A 22,274-nucleotide genomic window follows, 5' to 3' on the forward strand; every position below is an offset into this window, starting at 1 on the left:
AGAGAAGTAAACAATAGGGCATAACTACAACAACAACTGCTCATGAAATAGTAGTTCTTAAATGCCTATATAATATAAGATGATGTAACACATGGTATCCTCTTTTATGCTGCTACCTTTGTGAGTTCAATGGTCATTTCTGGTTTTCCAACATTCAATATAAGTAAGAAAGATCACGATCATGTGGGGTCTACATTGTTGAGGAAAAAAAATCATCCGCTCTTTACTGGTGTTATTATCCAATAAAGCTTGTATTCTTTTACTAGTATTATTAAAAACGTAAAGATAAAAAAATAGTAAGCTAATAACGAATTGTAATAACCACTCTGTAACAGTTCTGCTGTAACGGTACTTCTCCTGTATGCTATTATCGTGTGCGTGCTTATCGGTACATGGAGAACCTTATGGAGCGAATGCGTGTCATCTATCTCATTTGCACTATTGCTCCTGATCTCATTAGTCTGATTGTTAAGCTTTCCCATGCACTAGTCTGATTCTTATCTCCCATCCATTCGGTGATGCCGGCAGTCCATATTTCGTGGGTGTGGTAAGTGTTGCAACAAGCCTACAATAAAAAATGGAATCTAAATCGATAACTTTTCTCCTTCTGTTTCCCACCCGTGCAGAAATCGGAAGTGATCAAACGAGTAATTCGTGTGAGTGCTGATGCATTATCAGTCGAGACGTACGTGAACCTCGAACCCACTCAAACAATAGCCGTTCTGTCGCAGCTGGCCGCAAAATTCTACCACCGGGTTGCTCCAGTCCGTACCGGATGATGATCCACCGCTGATCCAGTTCCGTGCCCTGCAGTACGCATTATTTAAGCACCTGCTTCGTGGAGATCCTTGGGGGTGTGTTTTTCCTGATTACAGTGATGTACATCGATCGGGATAGGGCACTGGTAGAGGCTGTTGTACTAGGTAAGAAGCATGGTGTAACACGCCACTCAGACGGGGTTTGCTCCACGGTAAAGATTCACTCAATTTGTGCCGTTCCGCTGTCATATAACGCTTTCTTTCGCATTCGCTTGTTATTGCCAATTCTCACGCGGTTCTTTGTTTTTATTTAATTTTTTTAACGTTTCACAGAAGTAACGTTACAAATCGAAGACTGTTCGAAGGTGGTTGCGGTTGAAGAGAAGTCCTATTCAAACACTTTGTACGTCAAATTTCAACGTTCAACGTTCAACTTTCAACATTCAGACAGATATTACAGCGCCAACTAGATCATTTCCACTCTCCGTACTTCATGTTCAACTTTCAATATTCAGACAGATATTACAGTGCCGACTAGATCATTTCCACTCTCCGTACTTCATATTGCAACGGCGTGTTTAGTGTTTAGCGTGAATGTGCAACGGGTTAGGTCTTACAGTATTATAATGAAAATAAAATAGTGAACGCGCAGAAGAACATAAATCGCCAGTGCGCTATTCGGTGGGAGTTTCTAGGTGGGACGGGTTATACGAAAGCAATAGTCTGTGAAAACGAATGTCGGGGGCCATTTATTGCTGGAAAAATTTTCTAACGATGCGATGTTTTAGAATAAGGGGTGACATCCATTTCGGCTGTTGGTGGTAATTATTCAAATTAAAAAGTGTTCGAAAGGGTAAAGCAACACAAAGCAAACGTTTTAAGCGTTAAATTTGACTGAAAATCAGAATAATACGTACGTGTGATAAAGGTGCTAAAATGGCTCTAAAGCTTCACAATGACACAATTTGGAAAGGGGGAACAGCGCTTTGGAGTGGCAGTTAGTGAGGGTTTGCTACCCTGTATGCGAACTCCACCTGTAACAAAAGGCTGCCCGTTATGATATATTTCCATATTGCTTAATTCGTTTTTGCTAGCACTTTTCCCGGTGCTTGTGAGTTAAAATTTAATTAACCTTTTCTTCATTTTTTTTTGTTGAAATAGTAAAATCGTGGTGAATTTTATGTTGAGGCATTAGCAAGAAAATAAGTTACAATATGTTAGAATGTATACAAAATTATAGAACACTCAATCACTAATAGGGCGGGTTTGGATAAACCATTTACAGGCGTGAACTATCGTCAATTATTGGGAAACGGTAATTTTTCTAGGGTACAGAGGAAAGGCAGATAAACATTGTAAAACAAAAAGAAGACAACAAACAAACATTATTTATTATTAGATTCTCGTTAGCCGTTAATGGATTATTGTGGTTTTATTTAAATTGTAATTGTTATTCACTGTTTTTAAAGTTGTCGCAACAATGAACGGTCCGAAAAGTCGTGCAAAAGAAGATTTGTTATTTTTTAAATATATTTTTGTTTTATTTTTATAACTAAACATTCAATACAAGTAAGAAAGATCACGATCATGTGGGGTCTACATTGTTGAGGATAAAAAATCATCCGCTCTTAAGTGGTGTTGTTAGCCTATAAAACTTGTATTCTTTTACTACTCGTAGTATTAATAAAAATGTAAAGATAATAAAATATTTAACTGACAACGGATTGTAATAACCACCCTGTAACAGTTTTTTTTTCCTGTGTGTTATTATCGTGTGCGTGCTTATCAGTACATGGAGAACCTTATGGAAAGAAAGCGTGTCATCTATCTCACTTGCACTAGCGATCGTTCTCACGAGTTTGATGGTATGCGGTGGTGGTAGCCAATGTATGAGAGGATCGTCTGTCACGCTCGCTGGAGGGGAATTGATGTTACCTCTCATGATGTCATGCTCTCTTGGTGTCCGAAATCGAAAATCGGTTCGTTTGTATGGAATTTCGCATCTGCCGACATGGAGTTTGAGAGTCACGCGTGCAAAAATTGCACCAGTGCTGCGTTTCATGTAACAAGAGAGCATCCAAATCAAGAGGTGATATTTAACCGGATGATCATCCACTATAGGGTGATTGAAAACAAATGTTAGCACAACGATTTTAAAAAATTGCATTATAATTTTGTGTGGATTTTAAGTGAGAATGTAGTGAAATTGAGTTTCACTACTGGTATTATTTGTTGCATGTTTGTAAACTATCATGCGGTTGTTATTAGCTGCCGGTAAATAGAATAATGAATGCTGATAATGTCTGTGGTTCTATTCGTGTGGTTTTATTTAAATTTTAAGAGTATTCACTGTTTTGAAAATTGTCACAACAATGAACGGTCTAAAAAAACGCGCAAAAGAAGATTTGTTATTTTGCAATATATTTTTGTTTTATTTTTATAACTAAACATTCAATACAAGTAAGAAAGATCACGATCATGTGGGGTCTACATTGTTGAGGATAAAAAATCATCCGCTCTTAAGTGGTGTTGTTAGCCTATAAAACTTGTATTCTTTTACTACTCGTAGTATTAATAAAAATGTAAAGATAATAAAATATTTAACTGACAACGGATTGTAATAACCACCCTGTAACAGTTTTTTTTTCCTGTGTGTTATTATCGTGTGCGTGCTTATCAGTACATGGAGAACCTTATGGAAAGAAAGCGTGTCATCTATCTCACTTGCACTAGCGATCGCTCTCACGGATTTGATAGTATGCGGTGGTGTTAGCCAATGTATTAGAAGATCGGAACAGCTATACGCTCACTGGAGGGGAATTGATGTCTTCTCCTGAAAAACATTTTCTCTTGGTGTCCGAAATCGAAAATCGGTTCGTTTGTATGGAATTTCGCATCTACCGACATGCAGTTTGAGAGTCACGCGTGCAAAAATTGCACCAGTGCTGCGTTTCATGTAACAAGAGAGCATCCAAATCAAGAGGTGATATTTAACCGGATGATCATCCACTATAGGGTGATTGAAAACAAATGTTAGCACAACGATTTTAAAAAATTGCATTATAATTTTGTGTGGATTTTAAGTGAGAATGTAGCGAAATTGAGTTTCACTAATGGTATTATTTGTTGCATGTTTGTAAACTATCATGCGGTTGTTATTAGCTGCCGGTAAATAGAATAATGAATGCTGATAATGTCTGTGGTTCTATTCGTGTGGTTTTATTTAAATTTTAAGAGTATTCACTGTTTTGAAAATTGTCACAACAATGAACGGTCTAAAAAAACGCGCAAAAGAAGATTTGTTATTTTGCAATATATTTTTGTTTTATTTTTATAACTAAACATTCAATATAAGTAAGAAAGATCACGATCATGTGGGGTCTACATTGTGGAGGATAAAAAATCATCCGCTCTTTAGTGGTGTTATTATCCAATCAAACTTGTATTCTTTTACTATTATTATTAAAAACGTAAAGATAGTAAAATAGTTAGCTGACAACGGATTGTAATAACCACCCTGTAATAGTTCTGCTATAACGGTACTTCTCCCGTATGCTATTATCGTGTGCGTGCTTATCAGCACATGGGGAACTTTATGGAAAGAAAGCGTGTCATCTATCTCACTTGCACTAGCGATCGTTCTCACGAGTTTGATGGTATGCGATAGCGATGGTAGCCAATGTATTAGAGGATCGTCTGTCACGCTCGCTGGAGGGGAATTGATGTCACCTCTCATGATGTCATGCTCTCTTGGTGTCTGAAATCGAAAATCGGTTCGTTTGTATGGAATTTCGCATCTGCCGGCGTCGAGTTTGAGAGTCACGCGTACAAAAATTGCACCAGAGCTGCGTTTCATGTAACAAGAGAGCATCCAAATCAAGAGGTGATAATTAACCGCATGACTACAGGGTGGTTGAAAACAAATGTTAGCACGATCTCAAAAATTTACATTATAATTTTGTGTGAATTTTAAGTGAGAATGTAGCGTAATTAAGTGAAACTAATGGTATTATTTGTTGATATGATGAAGGATATTTCCCAATTCCCAAGACCGCGAAGCGGCTACAACGCCCTTGTTTGTTTGCTATTTCGGATACAATAACGCCAATAAATACGCTTGGTTCTTGTTTTACATCTCTTTCATTATCTGGTTTTTTGTTGTTTTAATCACATCGCGCTTCATATCGTTTACAGCAGTCCATCATTTCGCTTCTCTAGGTGTAATTATAATATGCTTGTAATTCTTTCTCTTCCAGTTATCATCATCTTTCGCGATTCACTTTCCGCCTGAGTCTGCGCTACTAGAATTTTATTGTTGGAAAGATATAACAGAAACACCGGTTTCTATGTGGTAAGATATTATTTAACAATCCTAACCTCGCCCTCTCCCTTTTCTCTCGCTTTCACTTCCTCGATCGACTGCAAGCAGCCGTTTCATGATCATGTATTTCTTGCATTGTTTGTATTCTGCGGCCACCACTGTTTACTGCCACAAACTAAAAAAAAAACACAAATAGGGACAACAAACGGTGGCTTGTAAACAAAATGAACGTCATTCTCCACTAATTTATCTAGCAGTTCTTGAGTTAGAATGGATTATGCTAAACTAAACAGGCGACACAATAATCCTGCATCCCTTCCGCCTACTCACACACACGCACACGTACATGTGCGCTCGGTGCAGTAATAGTAGTTGTAGCAAGAGGACAGAAGCACAGCAAATTAACAAAACCTAACCTCTCTGTGCGACGTGCACGTGCAATCCTACCAAACTAATGAATCAAAATCGAATTGGGCGCCCACGTGGCATGTGTGTGCTGATGGATTCCTTTCTACGCTGTGCGGGATTTTTTTCGTTTTCCTATCGGTGGTCAATCGGGACACAAGGAAGAATTGTTTTCTATCATAAAATAATAAACTCAAACATATTGCTCATACACCAGCAACATTCGCAGCGGAAGTACTGATAGTAATAGGGTAGTAGGGTACTAGTATTAACAATCGCCTAAAATTCTCGCTTTTGCCGGGGCGCGCCCGAGTGCATTACGCGGCTGGCAACTAAATATTAATAGCTGTTGTTCGGGTGGTTCACGAGAAGGAGGAGCAGGGAGGTGGTGGTTAGTGCGAGCTCCCATTTCATGATCATCAAAAGTTACTTCTTGCCTTTGGAGCGTCTCCGGAAGAAGTTATCCCTCATCTTGGGCGTGTTGTTGGTGTTGCTGCTGCTGTTGTTGCTCCCCGCAGTTCCTGCTGCACTTGTGTCGGATCCTTTCTTCGGCATAGCACTATCGCTAGCTGTGGTAGACGGCGCGGGTAGTGACGTCGGAGCGGTCTCACCATTTACCAGATCCGACAAGTCGTCCGTGCTGTCGGACGATGGCACGACTTGGCTGCTGTTGCAGCTGATGGTGCTAGTTATCGTAACATTCTGCGATGGAATGGTAACCAGGGCAGCCGCCGTTGCCACCGATGGCGTCGAAACGGCCGAGGATGTTTCCATCTCGGAACAGTAGGCCGCATCGTCATCGGTCGACATGGAAGACGTCGGTTGTTCGATCGCCTCCTCACCACAATCATCATCCTCCTCCTCGTTTGGCCTTTCCGCGATGCCGGGAATTTGCTCGTTTGCTACTTCGACACCACGTTCGGACGAACCCGCAAGTTGTACCTCCTCCTCCTCATCCTCCTCATCCTTCATCTCGTGTTCCTCGGCTTGCTGTTGCTGGTGCCGCATCTCACCGGAGTACTGATGATCTTCCAGCGTGAGCGAAGACATGGCCGAACCAAAGTAACCGCTCGTAACCTCGGCGTACGAAAGATGCGACGAAACGGATGACTCTGCCAGCGAACCGGTCGATGGCGACGATGCATCCTGATGCGATTCACTTTCGCCCGAAGTCATCATCATTGTGCTGGCGTTGGATGCGCCCGAACCACCACCACTACCGCCGGCTGCCATTTCTTCCTCAAGGCTCTGGTACCCGTCTACATGGCCCCGCACGTCACAATCTTTATCGGTGAGCAGCTTCTGTAGCGTCGGTTCGACCAGGGGATCGTTTGCAAATTTGGCTGTAACACAAAAAAAAACGATGTTGTTACACAGATGCGCTACGAAATGTTGCATCGAAGAGTCTGCGGACGGCAACAATACGTACGATGGGGGGCAATGATTTCCTTGAGGCACTTGGCGACTTGTATTCTAACGTTCGGCACCGCGTCGTCGGCCAATTTGAGTACATTGTTGAACACATGTTTGCGGAAGATTTTTACCTCGACACGATCAGTCTCGAGCTGCATGAGAGGAAACAAAGAAAAGAAAAATGATGTTAGTTTATTTGTTGTGCTCCAATATCGGTTCGGTTTGTTTAAATTTACCATTTTTCCAGCCGCTATCACATACGTCTGACGGCGACGCCAGTTGCTAAAGAAGGCAAAGTGCTTATTGAAGAACTCAAACACCTTGTCATTTTGCTGGAACTCGTGGCTGCATTCAACGAACTGGAAAAGAAACAAACAAAACAGCTATTACATCGCACCCTATGCGCCGCTTAGAGCAATGGAAACGTACCGCATCGATGCCAGCCTTTCGGACACTGTCATACTTGTCCAGCATGAGCCGCATCGCAAGACCAGTCAGAAAGAGCAGACAGTTCTCCTTACGAATCGCAGTGTGCATGCGCGCCAGTTCCACAATCTGTTGGCCAGCCAGCTCCCGGAAGCGCCAGTTCATCATATTGAGCGGCGGTTGCAAACACATGCCAAGATGGTTCATCAGCGTTTCGTGTTCGCATACATCGATCACGCGCAGGAACTCGGCCAGCGTGCGCACCACCTCAAACTTGATGTCGTCCGCGTCCAGCAGAAACTCCGTGTACGACGGTACCAGATCGCGCGTTGCCTGTTCACGCCCGATAATAAGCGCTATCTTGCTGATTGACGCGGCCATCGTGCGTCGTACCGAATCCTGAATGTCGGCGCACAGGTCAAAGAAGTAGCGATTCAAGATGGGCCAGAACTTGTCACCGAACGTGAGGACCACGGCGGGAAAGTTGTACGCACAGTCCTGACACAGCTCCTTGTTGACGTTCTTCATGTGCAGGAAATCCTCGAGCAGATTCCACTCAACTTCCTCGTTCTCCCAGCGAATGAGCGTCTTCAGCTGTTCTGCGGCTCGGATTCGCTCCACCGTCGTCATTGTTGGTGTTACTGTGCTACTGCTACTGCCGGCACCACCGGACGTCCCCGGCACATTACCACTGCCAGCACCGTTGTTATTGTTGCCTCCCACCGCCTGTGCTGTGGATCCGGATTGCGCTTGCGATTGGGACGGTAGGAGATCCTCGTACAGGTAGATCAGTTTGTTGTTCTCGGTCTCGTTGTTGTTGATGCTTCCGTAGCTAGAGTCGCTATCATTTTGGTTCTCGTTGTCTTCCACTACCATGGCGGCTGAAGAAGAGCCCGTTTCACCAACCGTAGCCGATTCACTGCTGGTGCTGCTGGTGCTGGTGCCCTGCTGCATCAGGTTATTGTTTCTGCTATCTTCTGCCGACATCCCAACTGCTGCTGCTGCTGCTGCTGGCGCTGCCGGTATTCCAGGTTTCCCTTCCCCACTAGCACGCTCATTATTGATCTCTTGAATGTTATTATTGCTCGCATCGGATTCCTCCTTTTCCTCGTCGCCCGTCGCTGTTTCCTCTTTGTCGATGAACTCCAAATCCAAGGCAAGGCCCGGGCTAATGTACCAGAATTGATGCGAATTGAAGCATTCGTCGATCGCATTTTCGTCCTCTTCGCCTGCCTCCAGGATAAAGTCCAGCCCTCCTGCTTCGGCTCCTCCGTCCGCCTGCTGATGCTTTGGGTTATCGCTGTCATAGATCACTCCACTGCCACCACCGTCTCCCTCAATGTCCGCACCGGCCATACTAAGATCCGGCAGATGATGCAGATGGTTGGAACCGTAGTTGTCGTCCTCCGAGTCCCAGTGGCCATGGTTATCGAAGGCATCGCTACCACCACCCTGATCTCCACCATCGCTTCCCGATGGGTTGACGAACGCGTGCTCGAAATTGTTCTTGAGCGGCGAACAGTAACGCATGAAGCGATTGAGCGGATTCTTTTCATCGTAGCTCTGGTTGGCGCGATACAGTGGTGACGGTGTCGGCGACGTCGATGCGATCGACGAGCTGGACGAAAGCGATTTGTGGCGCACGTAGTAAAAGTCGGCTATCTTCGATATACCACCGCCGCCATCGTCCGAAGTAGAACCAGTCGACTGACGCTGGGACAGATGCTCCTCGACAAACACTAGCGACGCGAGGTATGCCTCCACGTTGATCCGATCCTCGGATCGCGGCGAAGATGACTTCCATGCTGGGCCCTCGTCATCGGCAGATTTCACCAGCGACAGCAGTGCGTGTCGCTGGATCGATTCCTTGAATCGCTGTTCGTAAGACTCAAAATTTTCCAACAGCACACTCGCAGCCGGTTGCTGGCTGCCGTGGGCAAGTTGCCGCGCATTCCCCATCAGCTCGGAGAAAGCTTCATCGGCCGCATTCGTGATCGACAGCTCCAGGCTGCCATTGTACGCAAGCCCTAGTATCTGCAGCTGTGCGAACGTTGCCAAAAACCGACCCAGATTCTGACGAGATAGAAATGTAACAAAAAAAAAAAAAAAAACAGTGTAAAACACCAAAACAAATTCCCTTCCACTGGGCTCTGCGTTGGTTATGCATTACCTTTAGTGCCGCCTTGATAACCCAAAGACTTGTGTCGAACATGAACTTCTTGTATGCTGGCACCAGCACCTTGCGACGTTTTTCTAGCGTACAAAGCAGTGCAATGAAAGGCATCACCTCCGCACACGCCTTGCGTACGGTCCAAATTTCATCCTCACATAATTTCATGAATATTGGCAGCTGCAAAAATAACCGAACCATAGCTTAGGAGTTGAGTTCGTGAACTTCCCACACCGCTCCTATGGACACACCGTCCGTCACTTACCAAATTTTTTTCGAACACTTCGTTGCCTAAGACTTCGCACATCACGGGAAAGGCGGTGGCACACTCCTTGCGGACGAAGTTGTTCTTGCAGGTACACATTTTCACGAAGCGACTGTACAGGAGCTCGTGCGTCTTGGCGCATCCCACCAGCGGGGCAATCTTTACCATCAGCTGTATGCACGAGCGACATGCAGCGGACGAATGTTTGTTGATCGAACGAGCCGTGGGTTATGAAAATATAGAAACAAAATAAAGGAAAATTAGAACATGGATACAATAGACGCTACATGGATCATTGAATTCGAATTGAAAAAAGACGACGGAGCTGTGTTGTTGTAACCTTACTTTGGCCGAGGTTTAAAACATGTGCACACTTTTTATAGATCGCACAATTCACTAACGTAAACTCACTACCATGTCAATCATGTGTAAGCACCGGAAACGATTCGTTTGTATCGCCACACGGCCTAGCTCATCAAAGCTGGCTGTGATATGAGATATCATATCGAAAGTGCACCATTTCACAGCCACTTTGAGAGACAGGACATGCGTACATAGATTTAACAGAGGGAACCAACCATGCCCATATTCGCCACGGAACTCACAAATATGTTCATCACTGCCAACACACTTTACACACACTCGTCCTGTGAGGGGAGTGGGAGGGAAGGGACCCGTCGAATATTCGTTACCGTGACGCTCTTCAAAGCTGGCTGTGATATGCGAATAGGATCGTTCTACGAAAGGACGCATTTCACAGCCACTTTGAGAGGGACACAGAAACAAACAGTACTGCTCCAGCGGCCCCATCCGATTGATTATGCCCACGATGATTATCGCTCACGAGCAGTCAAACTCGTCAAAATGGCTGTGATATGAACATTGCTCAAATCAACACAGCACAACCATTTTTACGACCTGACCACGAGCTCTTCTCCATCTGTTCCATCTGCTTCGGGCGCACATTCAAACACACACACGCATCATGAAGATCATCCGCGTTTCAGTTGATACCGGACGTAGCTTTACCGTTGTGAATAAGATTACACCCTTGTTTTATTGAATATTCGTGCTGTTGAATTACAAAATTTAGCAAAATCATATGATGTGACTTATATACGGAAACTAGAACCATCGGCTATTGTTTTTTTTATTTAAGTTATACATTTTTGTTCATTTGTTCTCCCGCCCTTATGTACCACCACTGGAAAAGCGATGCCTACTTAAATGGAAATTGTTTTGCAAGTGCGCTGTGTGCCAACATGTTGTAGGATATCTTTTTTTTCCCAAACAAAAAACGAATACAAATCTAAAGAAAACTGGAAAACAATAGGACCTTCTTTTGTAATGTAAATTAAAGCAACTATATTCCAGAAAAAAAACACCGAACCACGAGTACTATTTATGCATGGGTGAGGACGACCCGAGGACCAGATGTGTTTCAGCACCCGACCGAGCTCATCAAAATGGCTGTGATATGATAGTGAATAGCGGAAAACGAGTCCGGTTTATTTGGTGATAAACACATAGCCACAACCAATTGATGAGCCCAGTCCGTTGTGTGTGGTTTTTCGATACGATTTCATTTTTTCGATTCAACTACTTGCTTTCCTACCAGTTAATGGGACGCCTACTACACATTTCGCTTCGCTTGCTATCGCTTCGCTGTACTATCTTACCGCTCGGTTTTACCCGTGTGTTTGATTCAAAATAATAATTGCGTACGGATGTGGCTAATACTGAGCACTGAGATACTTTAGCTGCTAAATCAATTTCCTCGTTAATACTTTTCCATCCAAGAATAAGTACAACACTATCCTAACTACCTTAACCTCGCCATCTTCACGCGTGTTTTTAAAGTGCAACATATCGTCGATAACGTAATTCAAATTTTAAGTGGCCGTACTACAGCGGAGAACAATTCGCTTCAAAGTCCTCATACTGATTACAAACGTGGTCGAAAATGTACCAAAATCAAGATGACTTTTCGGAAGAACGTTGTGAAATTAAAAGCGAGAATACAATGAATTTAATAAAGATCGTGGAAAGGGCAACTAAGATCGTATTGCGAATGAAATACCCCGCCCCTCACCGGTGGGGGCGTCCATGAAGATCGGTAGGTGACGCGTTGCTCATCAAAGCTGGCTGTGATAGCAACTATCAGAGCAAGCTACAACAACCAGGTTTGATGACAACGCATTGCACCTGTGAGAGACTGTGGATCGTTGAAGTGCGTACATTTGAATAAGTGGTCGCGTAGCTTATTTTAATGTAACACTTTTTTTACCACTAATTAAACAAAAATACTTAAACAAACGTAGAATCAAATAAAGAAGTGTACCATTATTTACGATCAACCTATACCTAATGAGAACACACGAAAAAAAACTTAAAAACTATATGGAAAAACGTAAAAGCTTCTAAAACTGTCTTAAGTCTAGTATTCTAATTTAGCAATACGCTTTTCTTTTGAAGAAAAACAAATAATTTAGAAACTTATATAATAACAGATATGTAAACAACCTTAAAATTATAATTTAGCCGAGATGATTCCTTGATGATGAAATACCAAACTGTTAGTTATGAAATAAACAAAAGCACCACAAAGCCATACTCATCATCACTATTGGTTATTTAGTTGATTATCAAATCTGAAGTGAACAAAAAAAGATAAAACAAAATAACAAAAACAAAAATAAGCACACCACCACCACACACATACACTCACACGCCAGGCTGAAGAAAGCGGGTTTATTGCGTAAATGTCCTGACATACGAGGAAAACCAAACAGTGTATTGAGGGGATGCCATATCCTTGCGAAAGGGTGAATATGCGATGAAAATGCTGCCGTTTACCACTCATTATTTATACCTCTCTATTATTATTGTATCTATCAACATGAAAGACAAGGTAGTGAGATCTACCTGTACTAAAGCCACTATCTCACTACCCATGTCTTTCTTGCAGACAAAATACAGTCCAAAGCAACTATCCACATTCCACCACCAGCAGTAGTAATAGTAGTAATACACACACACAGAGAGATAGACACACACGCACACACATTTACAAGCAAAAACCAACACAAACCACACACCACTAGTTGAGAGTACCCGGGGGGGGTAGTCACACGGCTGCAATGCTTCATAGTTAGGCAGCGAAGCAGATTTTGGCTACAATTACTTTCCATGTACTGTTTTTTTACACTGTTTTAACTACTTTATCCAACACCACACACCTTACTTAAAATGGAATGTCAAAAACACCATACCCTTACAACTTAATCGTATTGCTACATCTGTAATATGCATTATACGTTTCTAACTACTAGCCTTCCAGTTGTTACCAAATTCTGTGTTATTACATGATTACATTGTATTGATCAAAAACATAACAAGGAATATATTTCTTAGAACTAATGCCCAAGACACATGATACTAATATTCTTCTTCATAATGCTAGTTATGATGCATTTCCAAAAACCTCCTAGACGTACCGGAGGGGCACCCAAAAGCGGCAAGCGCGTGAATAGCTTCACCTTAGCAAAGAAATGTTTGCTGTGACTGCAGATAACGAGGGACAACATCGACACATATGGGACACTTCTATCTGAAGGGAAAGGCGCTCCACAAATAGACGTCTCGAATGAATTTTATACGATAGATGAGCCCGGTTTCTTAATGTGTCTTCAGTCACGTGTGCATAATACTATTGCTAAGCAGTAATCCTTTTCTGTAGCGAAGGTAGTGAGCTAAGTCGCTGCAACGTATCTTCTGAAGCCACATATTGTATATACCCTCCACCTTCGCAAAGCCACCGGATACCTCCCCTGGTTTGGAAATGATTTACCCCGCCGAGGAGTTTCCAATTCAAAGTGTGAATATAATGCAAGGCTCGCTGTCGCATATAAAATGATATAGTTATGTCTACCTAGTCTACCTCCTGATGAAAGAATATTGTGAGAAATTTTAATCCAGCCACACCATAACTTATTCACCGTGAAGGGGATTGGGAACCGTTAGGAAAACTTAGATGCACTCGACGACACTTAAATTTTAACACTTTTCTTTTGCACTTCGCTCGATAGATCTTAAAGTAAAACTAACTCGATATTGCGTATGTTAATAAACCTTGAAGCAGCACAGGTGTACAACAACAGGCCCATCGTCGTTTGGGATATAGATAGATGGAATAAAGGTAGCGAATCGAAGTGTAGATACTTACATGGATGTAGTTGGTGCACATGTCCATGAACTGCTCATTGATCGGTTTGCTGACCAGCTCCTCGACGATGTTCAGCTTCAGCGTGGTCGCCCGGTCCAGGTAGCCTTTCTCAATCAGATACGTCAGTGATTCGAATGACGAAGCACGAACCTACAATGGAAATGGGGACCCTTATTAGTATCGTATTAAATGGATTTAAAGTGTAAATTAAATTCCCCCTTCGGTATAACTGGCAAAAGACACGTTTGAGCAATCTAAATCATTCTAATAAGGGGAGGGCATAATTCATGCACCTGAGAAGCAGCATTACCACCTCTCAAAGGTACTTCACACAATTCGAAATAGCCACGCTTGTAACAATCATTACAACGTACGTTAACAACGTACAAGTGGGCAACAGTTGAAGATGACTTCTATGCCTCGCCGCCTCTAAAGCTACAAAACACCATTTACTAGGTGGTCCCAGCCGGTCCCAGCAACAAGTAGTAAAAGTCACGGAAAAGACAAATCTCGCTACGGATGAAGTTTCTCTTTGCAGCGAAATCCATACAACAAAAAAAAAGCCCAGCCAAACTGTTAACATTATGTAACGCAAATGTGAACGTGCGCCCGGCGAACGGAGCGTGTGCACTTGGGCGGATGATAACTGTGAGCGAGATCCTCCTGTTCTCGGCTCCTCAGTATATCCTTCCCGTCACGCTATCGCTTTTCTCTCGCGCACATAGGCCCCCCCGCCGGGGCTGTGAAGTGCCAACCATATGCCATTCTGGGGAAGTGTGGTGGAAGTAGTAGTGCCAATAGGTTTGCAACTCTTAGCTCCTCTTCGGTCCTCGGAGAATGGAAATGGGGCGTTGTGAATGAGCCACCCGACCCGAAGCCACCACACGGAAATGAAGCGTTGTTTGCGACAGTTTTGATTTCGCTTCCTGTCGGTAACAATCATTTGTTTAGTTGTTATTGAGTGTAAAACCAGGTGTTGATTACTGGTGCTTCATTCTGTATCTAGTGGAGCCGAACGGATCCACCTAAGCCAGCCAGGGGGGAATTTCATTGCCACATAAGGTGGTTCTAACCATTTTTGGGATAGATTTCTGCTTTTACTTACATTCGGCTCGTCTGTTAGGTAACGGACGATGATCTGCAGTATCTTCTCCAGGAACGCTTTGCTGAATATGCTTTGCAGGTCTTGGTCTCGATCGAACCAGCTAGCACAGTACTTATGCAGCCAGCAGGCCAAGTATAGCCGTACGGATTCATCTGTAAAGAAGAAGCAAAAATACAACTGTTAGTAAACCAAAGGATCGACAGGATCGAAATGTGCTTCAGTGAATATTTAAATAAACAACTAAAAGTCTTGCGTAAATAGCATGTTATCAAACATAATTTAGACACTTTTACAGAAACGTACAGGCCATCTAGGGAGGTGGCATGTATATTTTTCGATTACATTCTGCATTTACTAAGCGCGCTAAAACATTGGCCACCATATACAGTACCGTAACGCGAGGGTGGTATGGCGTTAATGTGGTGCCGCCACCAGAATTAACTGTTTGCGTTTCATTTCAAATTAATTTCGTTGCCTTCCTCGTGGGTTTACGCTCCCCTCGCTCCCCATCGTGTGGTTGTCCGCTCCGCAGGCACTAGGAGATGCTGGAACTAATTAATTTACCCTTTCATCGTGGCACGGAAAGAAATAAGGACGATTCCGCGTCCGCTAGAAATAATATGAGCAACTTTTCCATCAGTAGCATCATCATCATCATCACCGGGGCCAAAAACCAAAGTTTGCTCATTGTTGTGAAACAGTGTCCGTGCGGGCCACACACACACACGCCTTCCCCACACTGTTTTGCTTACAACAGTGTGGAATTTTATTTGCCTAAAACCATGTGCCCCCCTAACACGATCACCGATCACGTTTGAAGCGACGTTCCTTTAAAGTTTCACATTGAAGTTGTTGCTCGAATGGGTGCGGTTCGGACATGATGGCAAGAATCCGGTGCGGTACATATGGCTAGGGATACTGCTTGACTTCTTCCTACGCAGTAGTTGGTCGGCATAACTTTAGGTGTCCCCACAACAATGGATGCGATACGCAAAAGTACAAACCACTATTATGTTCAATGTTTCAGCACAATTGGTGGGCATAGGGTCAAGTTTTGGGGCATTCGGTTCTCGACAAAAAAAAAACCAAGCAAAGGAAGAGAATGGTTCAGAGAAGTTACCAACCTTAAAACCGCTTACACCACATTTGGAAAAAAGCGGTAAACACATCAACTATTTATTGATCCGATAGGAGGAGAACCATACCCTTCAAAGTGGGTGATGGACTTGAAAGATGTATGCAACAGCTTCACGAAAGCATCCTTCTAAAGTTGAGCAATCAATGGTCGAAAGGTTGGAACTCCCAATTATTCCCATCTCATACCACAACAAAGCTACACATTTATGCGTTCGCACGAAAGTAGTCCAATGTTGTTTCGAAACAATATCGCCAGCAAAACAAGAGGAGCTTGTACTGGAATATCAGAGCAATTGCTGGGGTGCTTACTGTATTCTTTACTATATAATATTGTAGTATTTAACCACAAGAACACACATCTCAGTAGGGGCGTTGGTAGCAGCATAATTCCAGAGCAGCAGCAGCAGCAGCAGCAGCAAAAAAACGAAGCAGTATTGCACACACTTCAAGACGTTGATGATGCTAACACTCCTTTCCGTTCGTACTTTATCATGCAGAGAAATCAGATTTCACTCTCTTTCTCACGCTGCGTTTTTTTTTTTGCTTTCACACATTCTACCGACAGGATGGATAGAGAGAGAGACGAGTACAGAAAGAGAAAGAGCAAGAAGATGTGAGGCTGGACACTACACCCTAAATTGAGGTTATGTCATGTATTTTTTGACAGAAGGAGCGGAATGTGTCCTGACAGGTATGTGAACCACTCTAAGTGTGTATAGAGCGTAGCGAACTTCCCAAAATGCACTACCGTACGGGCGGGGATGAATATCACTTGGATCGAGTTGAGACATCATTGCTGTCCCACTGATTACCTTTTTCCTCGACTCTGTTCTTGCAAGTTTTCCGGTTAGGGAACGATCACTAATCACAATTTTTTCCCGCATCTGAAGCGGGTGGCTCATTGGGTGGCCGAAAGCTAGCCGAACTCTCAAAAATTTCCACGATGATAAGGATGATCTGCCTTGGCTAAAATGTACTCCGTGCGTGCATGGCCGGGGCACTACGTACTGGGCGCTGGCTCATCTTATCACTGCCGTAATACATCACACTTTTCCTCAGCACGGTTGCTGCTGTATTGCTGTATAGCAGCAGCAATCGCCCATTTCCACCGAAGAACTACTGGACATGCCGATGCTGCACCGTCGACTGGCTTTTTTCGAGGGGGGCCAGAGAGTAGAGCTCACAACACAGCACGGCACATTCACACACGTGTGCGTGTTTACGCGAGGGTGTGTTAGAGTGTGTGTGTGTGTGTGGTTGTGTGCGGGCCACTGACACTTATATAGCAACAGCTATAAGGCGAGCTTGTAACCTCCGTGAGCATGTGGGGTTGTGTGATTATTATGCCCCAGGAGCATCCCCGGTATGGTCGTGTGCGGTCTGAGAGCCATTAGGATGACTTTGGGGGTAGTAGTAGACGGTGCACACGCACACACGCGCCCCCGCATTTCATCACCAACACACACACACACACACACACACTCGTAGTATATGATGATCTTCATAGCGGAAACGGGTCGGAAAATGTTCAGCATCCTTGGCTTTTTTTTTGTTGCAACATCCAAATGCTGGAAAAGAGACGCGAGAGATTGCGCGCTAGGAAAGAGCAAATGTTGCTTCCAACACACATAGCAAAACCAGCAATGTGTGTGGGGGAGGTGTTTCGGCGATTAGTATGTACAGGGCCGACTTTTGCATGCAACACAACCATTAAAACATAGCATTATTGTGTATCCCTTTCGCTCTCTTTCAAAAAAAACATTCGACTCTCGCCAACACTAACACTACCAATCGCCGGTTCGGCAACGCTGATAAGAGATAACACCGTAACCGAACGGATGGATACAGTACAGTGGAGAGTACTACTACCAGTATTGCCCATTACTACTAGTACTACGAACACCACCTGCCCTTCAAAGGGAGGGGACGATCCTGCGCGTGACGACGATGGTAGTGGTGGTGGTGGCGTGTGCACGGGTGGACCAGGTCGTACGATAAGAGTAATTGCTCATCTTAAGGACATCATGGTGTGCTTGCCATTATCATTGAATCTTCTTCTGAATGAAGTGAGAGTAACGGATTGGCGAATGGTGGAGAATGTGAGTATGCGAGCGTGAAAGTGACATTTCGAAAAGAGCGCAGCTTATATACCACCGATACACGCCAGAACCGAAACATAGAAAACTTTTGTTTTTTTTTTGTGCTAAATTAATTTTCTTCTCTCATGTTTTTTTTTTTTACTATTTCACTAAACGTTGGACTCACACTCCAATTTTGACAGATGCGTCGTCGTCAACGTGGAATAATGCATGCAGTTGTCAAATAAAAACTAAAAAAAAATGATTACAATATATTTTCCACTTACGAAAAAATAAAACATTTTCATGAAAAGTTCAACAACTGCCTCGTAAAATTCATCTCCTATTCGCAATGCACGGACACATTGAAATGGAAAACTGATCTCTTCTGTGAGGTGAGAGAAAATGCGAAACCTGCACATAGGCACGTACACCTCTCGTTTGAGGTCGCTTTTCTAAAAACTCAACAGCATGGAACAACTGCTTATCAAATGCATGTCACAATATATAGCAGATGATTATTTTAAAACAATTGCTCTTAATGTGAATGAAATAATTTTAACAAATCGCACAATGCAAAATGCAAACAGAGCAAATTTGCCGAAGGAACTCAGCGAAGAAACACAGGAAAACTCCACACAGAATAATGTATTTTAGGCGAACAGATTTCCACCGACCGATCCTCCCGCTGGGGAGCTTTTTCTCGTGCGTATTTTATTCCTTCTCGAAGGATTGCTCTCGCGATTTTCCGCGACGGTACGCACAGCACACAAATGATGTCTCTCTGTTTTTGTTTTCTCCCACCGCCTGCTGGGAGCATCTGGTTTGGACACCCATTTATTTTGAGCGATGGTGAGCAGACCATCGCAGGTGCTGCTTTGCGCTGAGAGATTGACATTTACCATGGCGACGACACTTTTCCGAAGAAAAAGCGCAGATCACAATTCTCTCTTTCTCTTTTTCTCTTTCTCTTACTCATGCTTTCGAGAAAAAAAAAGTAAAATAAAACGGAAACGAAGCTTTTTCCTGCAATCTCCAAGATGTCCTTTTGCTAGTTTTCGTGCTTCATTCACAAATACACACGCACAGCCACTTCAGAGGGACGAGGGCAGGTTGTCCATGTGATTGTGCCCTGAACGCAGTGAGTACAACACTAAGAAGTTTTGATGGATTATTACGTAAACGGTAAAGACCTGGTGGCAGGTAACAGTGGCAACTGTCAGTGAAAAGGATCGTGAAATGTTTCGTAAAAAAGTTAAAAGGTTTGTACGATGTTTTATGCAAAATATAAGAAATAAAAAAGATGATGATGTAAAAATTAAAGCTAACGTAAAACCATACACAGAGCTAAAATATAACCAAAAACACTATGAAATGTATAAAACTAAATAAAAATCTAAGTACAGGTCAATAGTTCCTTTCTGTGGTCGTCTTAAGAGCGCCCACAAGCGGGAGTGTATTTCTCTCGCTTTCCCCTCCTGTATCACACAAGGAGAGGGGAAAGGCATAGCCAAGCAATAGCCAAGGATGACAAGGATGCTGCAACGACCGAAACTCCCTACATTCTCCCTCACTTTACAAAGCACAGCATCGGTTCGTCTGCCCTTGAGTAGCAGCAGCGTACACTGGCAAATGGTCTTACTCTCTCGTTCTTTGGCAACGGCAGCACGGTACATACATACATACACACACACGTATGCAATGACAGGACGCAAAAGGGCGCGCCTGATTTTGGCCAGGTCGGACAACGGAGCTTTCGCGTGGTGAAAGTATTTCAATTGTGCAAATCAACGACCGCGGCAGGATATCGGAAGGAGACCGGTTCAGTCCATTTGCACATCATCATCATCGTAATAATTATTGCAACATATTTCAAATCCCCCTTCTCTCTCTCTCTCTCTCTCTCTCTCTCTCTCTCTCTCTCTCTCTCTCTCTCTCTCTCTCTCTCTCTCTCTCGCGTGATGATAGCATATATCGGAATTGCTTTTGCTTCCTTTTTGACATCCTCGCACACGCACGCACACATATGAGCATACACAGATATAAAAGCGCGTACGAATACCAATATAAAGTAGTACGAACACTACGCACCACCTGGAAAAGCTCTTGGGTGGAGCTGCTGCGTACAGAATAAAAAAAAACGAAAAGATGTTGTAGAATGCACAGCAGAAACACATCTACCATTTGCGCAGGTAAAATATAGGTTTAATAAAAATATAAATGGTTCGTAATGTAAATTACATCATGTAGTGGTGTAGATCGTATCGTTCATGATCACCTGACCAGGCGCCTCCATCGTTCGCAGAATTTTTCACTTTACTCGTCCATTGCTGACATTTCTAGTTCTTTTGCCATCTTAAACGTACAAAAAATACAGGAAACCATTCGTTCAACTGCTTGCGTTTTCCAGTCAAGGACGAAGTAAATTGTGCGCTGTAATTGTAGCGCGAATTGGAGAGGAATAAATTCTTCCGGAAAATGTGCGATGCATTGTTTTTGAACCATAGCCGCTTGAAACGTACACAGGAAAGGTGCAAGTGACTTAGGCTAGCTGAATTCCACCGTGCCTGGCGGCATTGTTTTGAAATAATACCACAAGCTAACTATCGGACATCTTGAACAACAAAACAAGGTTGTCGCAATTAGACATCGACACTGTTTTTTAAAGACATTTTCTCCATAAAGTGTGTTTTTAAATTTTTGCTTTAGAAAAAAAGAATTCTTCTAAGAAAATGTAGTACAAAACGCTGCAATAATGATTTTTCTAAATCTTTTCCACCCCATGCATACATATCTTAAGGTTTCCATCAGGTCAACCTCTACTCCTGCCAGAAATCCTTCCATCTGGCGTGGGTATGAATTAAAACCATACATCGAATCGACAGCACATGCGAAATATGTGCTCATATTTCTACTATCGTCTCACATTACCTGTACGGTTCGATTGTCTGGCGCACGGTACACGAGTGCCGAAGTGGAAAAGGATGCCGTATCGATCCGGATCCGGTTTTGCATGTTCTTGTGTGTGTGTGTTTGGGGACAACATTACCACCGTGGGGTTATATGTATTAGTTACGGCCTTTGTATACTTATAGATATATATAAAACTGGATGGACGCAAGCCCTGCAGGAAACACATTGACAACACCGTCGGAGTGTCCGGTGTCATCGGGACGTGCGGGAAGAGCGACAAGGACGCGCGCGCGGGTCGGCAACGTTCGTTCATTCATCCGCTGCATTCATTCATTTGTTCGTCTATTGATTTGTGTGGATTGGAGATGGGAAGGAAAAAGGGTGTTGCGAGTTGCATATGAGTTGTTCGAAAGCCCCTTTCTCCATTTTGTTTTAACCACCGTACTGACCGCCGCCGTGTGTCCTAAAGACATTCCATATGCTTGTATCGATCGAATGTGCTAAAAGACTACTGGGTGGCCGTTCCCTATTCAACCCATCGGGACGTTGATGATTGATGTAAGGCATAACGCACAAGACAAGCATTGTTTTGCCCATCGCCGCCAGTGAAAGTCAACAACAACCGATTGAGGGATGGAAGAACTAAAAGAAAAATATTTAAAATACAAAAACTTTAACATAAATCAACATAGACAATTTATGTTTTACAAAACAAACCTAATGAACCCTGGTAGTTCAAGATGCTACACAAAATAAGACAAACATTAATGGTCTACTCGAGCTCGGGACTTCCACCAGCATGGTTAATTTATAATTGATTACACCCTTCCCATTTCGGTCAATGCCGACGAGCAGGCAACACCAAACGCTAGGCGCGCAGGAACGGAAGAGGAAGCCAAACTCGAGCCACACGTCGTCGTTCATCGTGTTTCCCGAAAGGTAGCAAACGACGACTAATGACCAATTTCTATTTGTTCGAAATTCCCACCGGGGTGGGAATCCATCAGGGCAAAAAAAAAGAAGTCACTTTCCGGCACAGTCTGCACTATTTCCGTCCA

The 22,274-nt window shown here is 43.4% G+C and overlaps 1 protein-coding gene and 1 long non-coding RNA gene across 3 annotated transcripts in view; one reads left to right on the forward strand and one right to left on the reverse strand.

The window, feature by feature from the left end:
* The first annotated feature begins 447 nt into the window (after positions 1 to 447).
* LOC128304334 (uncharacterized) lies at positions 448 to 2,244 on the forward strand. Its single transcript, XR_008287408.1, has 3 exons — positions 448 to 547; positions 627 to 923; positions 1,092 to 2,244. It is a non-coding gene; the product is annotated as an uncharacterized LOC128304334 (long non-coding RNA).
* A 2,646-nt stretch (positions 2,245 to 4,890) lies between these two features.
* Positions 4,891 to 22,274, reverse strand: part of LOC128305946 (serine/threonine-protein phosphatase 4 regulatory subunit 1-like) — a 125,488-nt gene continuing 108,104 nt past the window's right edge. For both annotated transcript variants that reach the window (XM_053043589.1, XM_053043588.1), the window contains 8 exons: positions 15,089 to 15,240; positions 13,984 to 14,133; positions 9,759 to 9,929; positions 9,494 to 9,673; positions 7,327 to 9,396; positions 7,134 to 7,256; positions 6,914 to 7,049; positions 4,891 to 6,827 (listed from right to left, as the gene is read on the reverse strand). In XM_053043589.1, the coding sequence (XP_052899549.1) occupies positions 5,911 to 6,827; positions 6,914 to 7,049; positions 7,134 to 7,256; positions 7,327 to 9,396; positions 9,494 to 9,673; positions 9,759 to 9,929; positions 13,984 to 14,133; positions 15,089 to 15,240 (3,899 nt within the window). In that variant the 3' untranslated portion in view covers positions 4,891 to 5,910. The remainder of the gene's footprint in view (positions 6,828 to 6,913; positions 7,050 to 7,133; positions 7,257 to 7,326; positions 9,397 to 9,493; positions 9,674 to 9,758; positions 9,930 to 13,983; positions 14,134 to 15,088; positions 15,241 to 22,274) is intronic.

The sequence above is a fragment of the Anopheles moucheti genome, chromosome 3, assembly GCF_943734755.1.
Source record: "Anopheles moucheti chromosome 3, idAnoMoucSN_F20_07, whole genome shotgun sequence".
Classification (NCBI taxonomy): domain Eukaryota; kingdom Metazoa; phylum Arthropoda; class Insecta; order Diptera; family Culicidae; genus Anopheles; species Anopheles moucheti.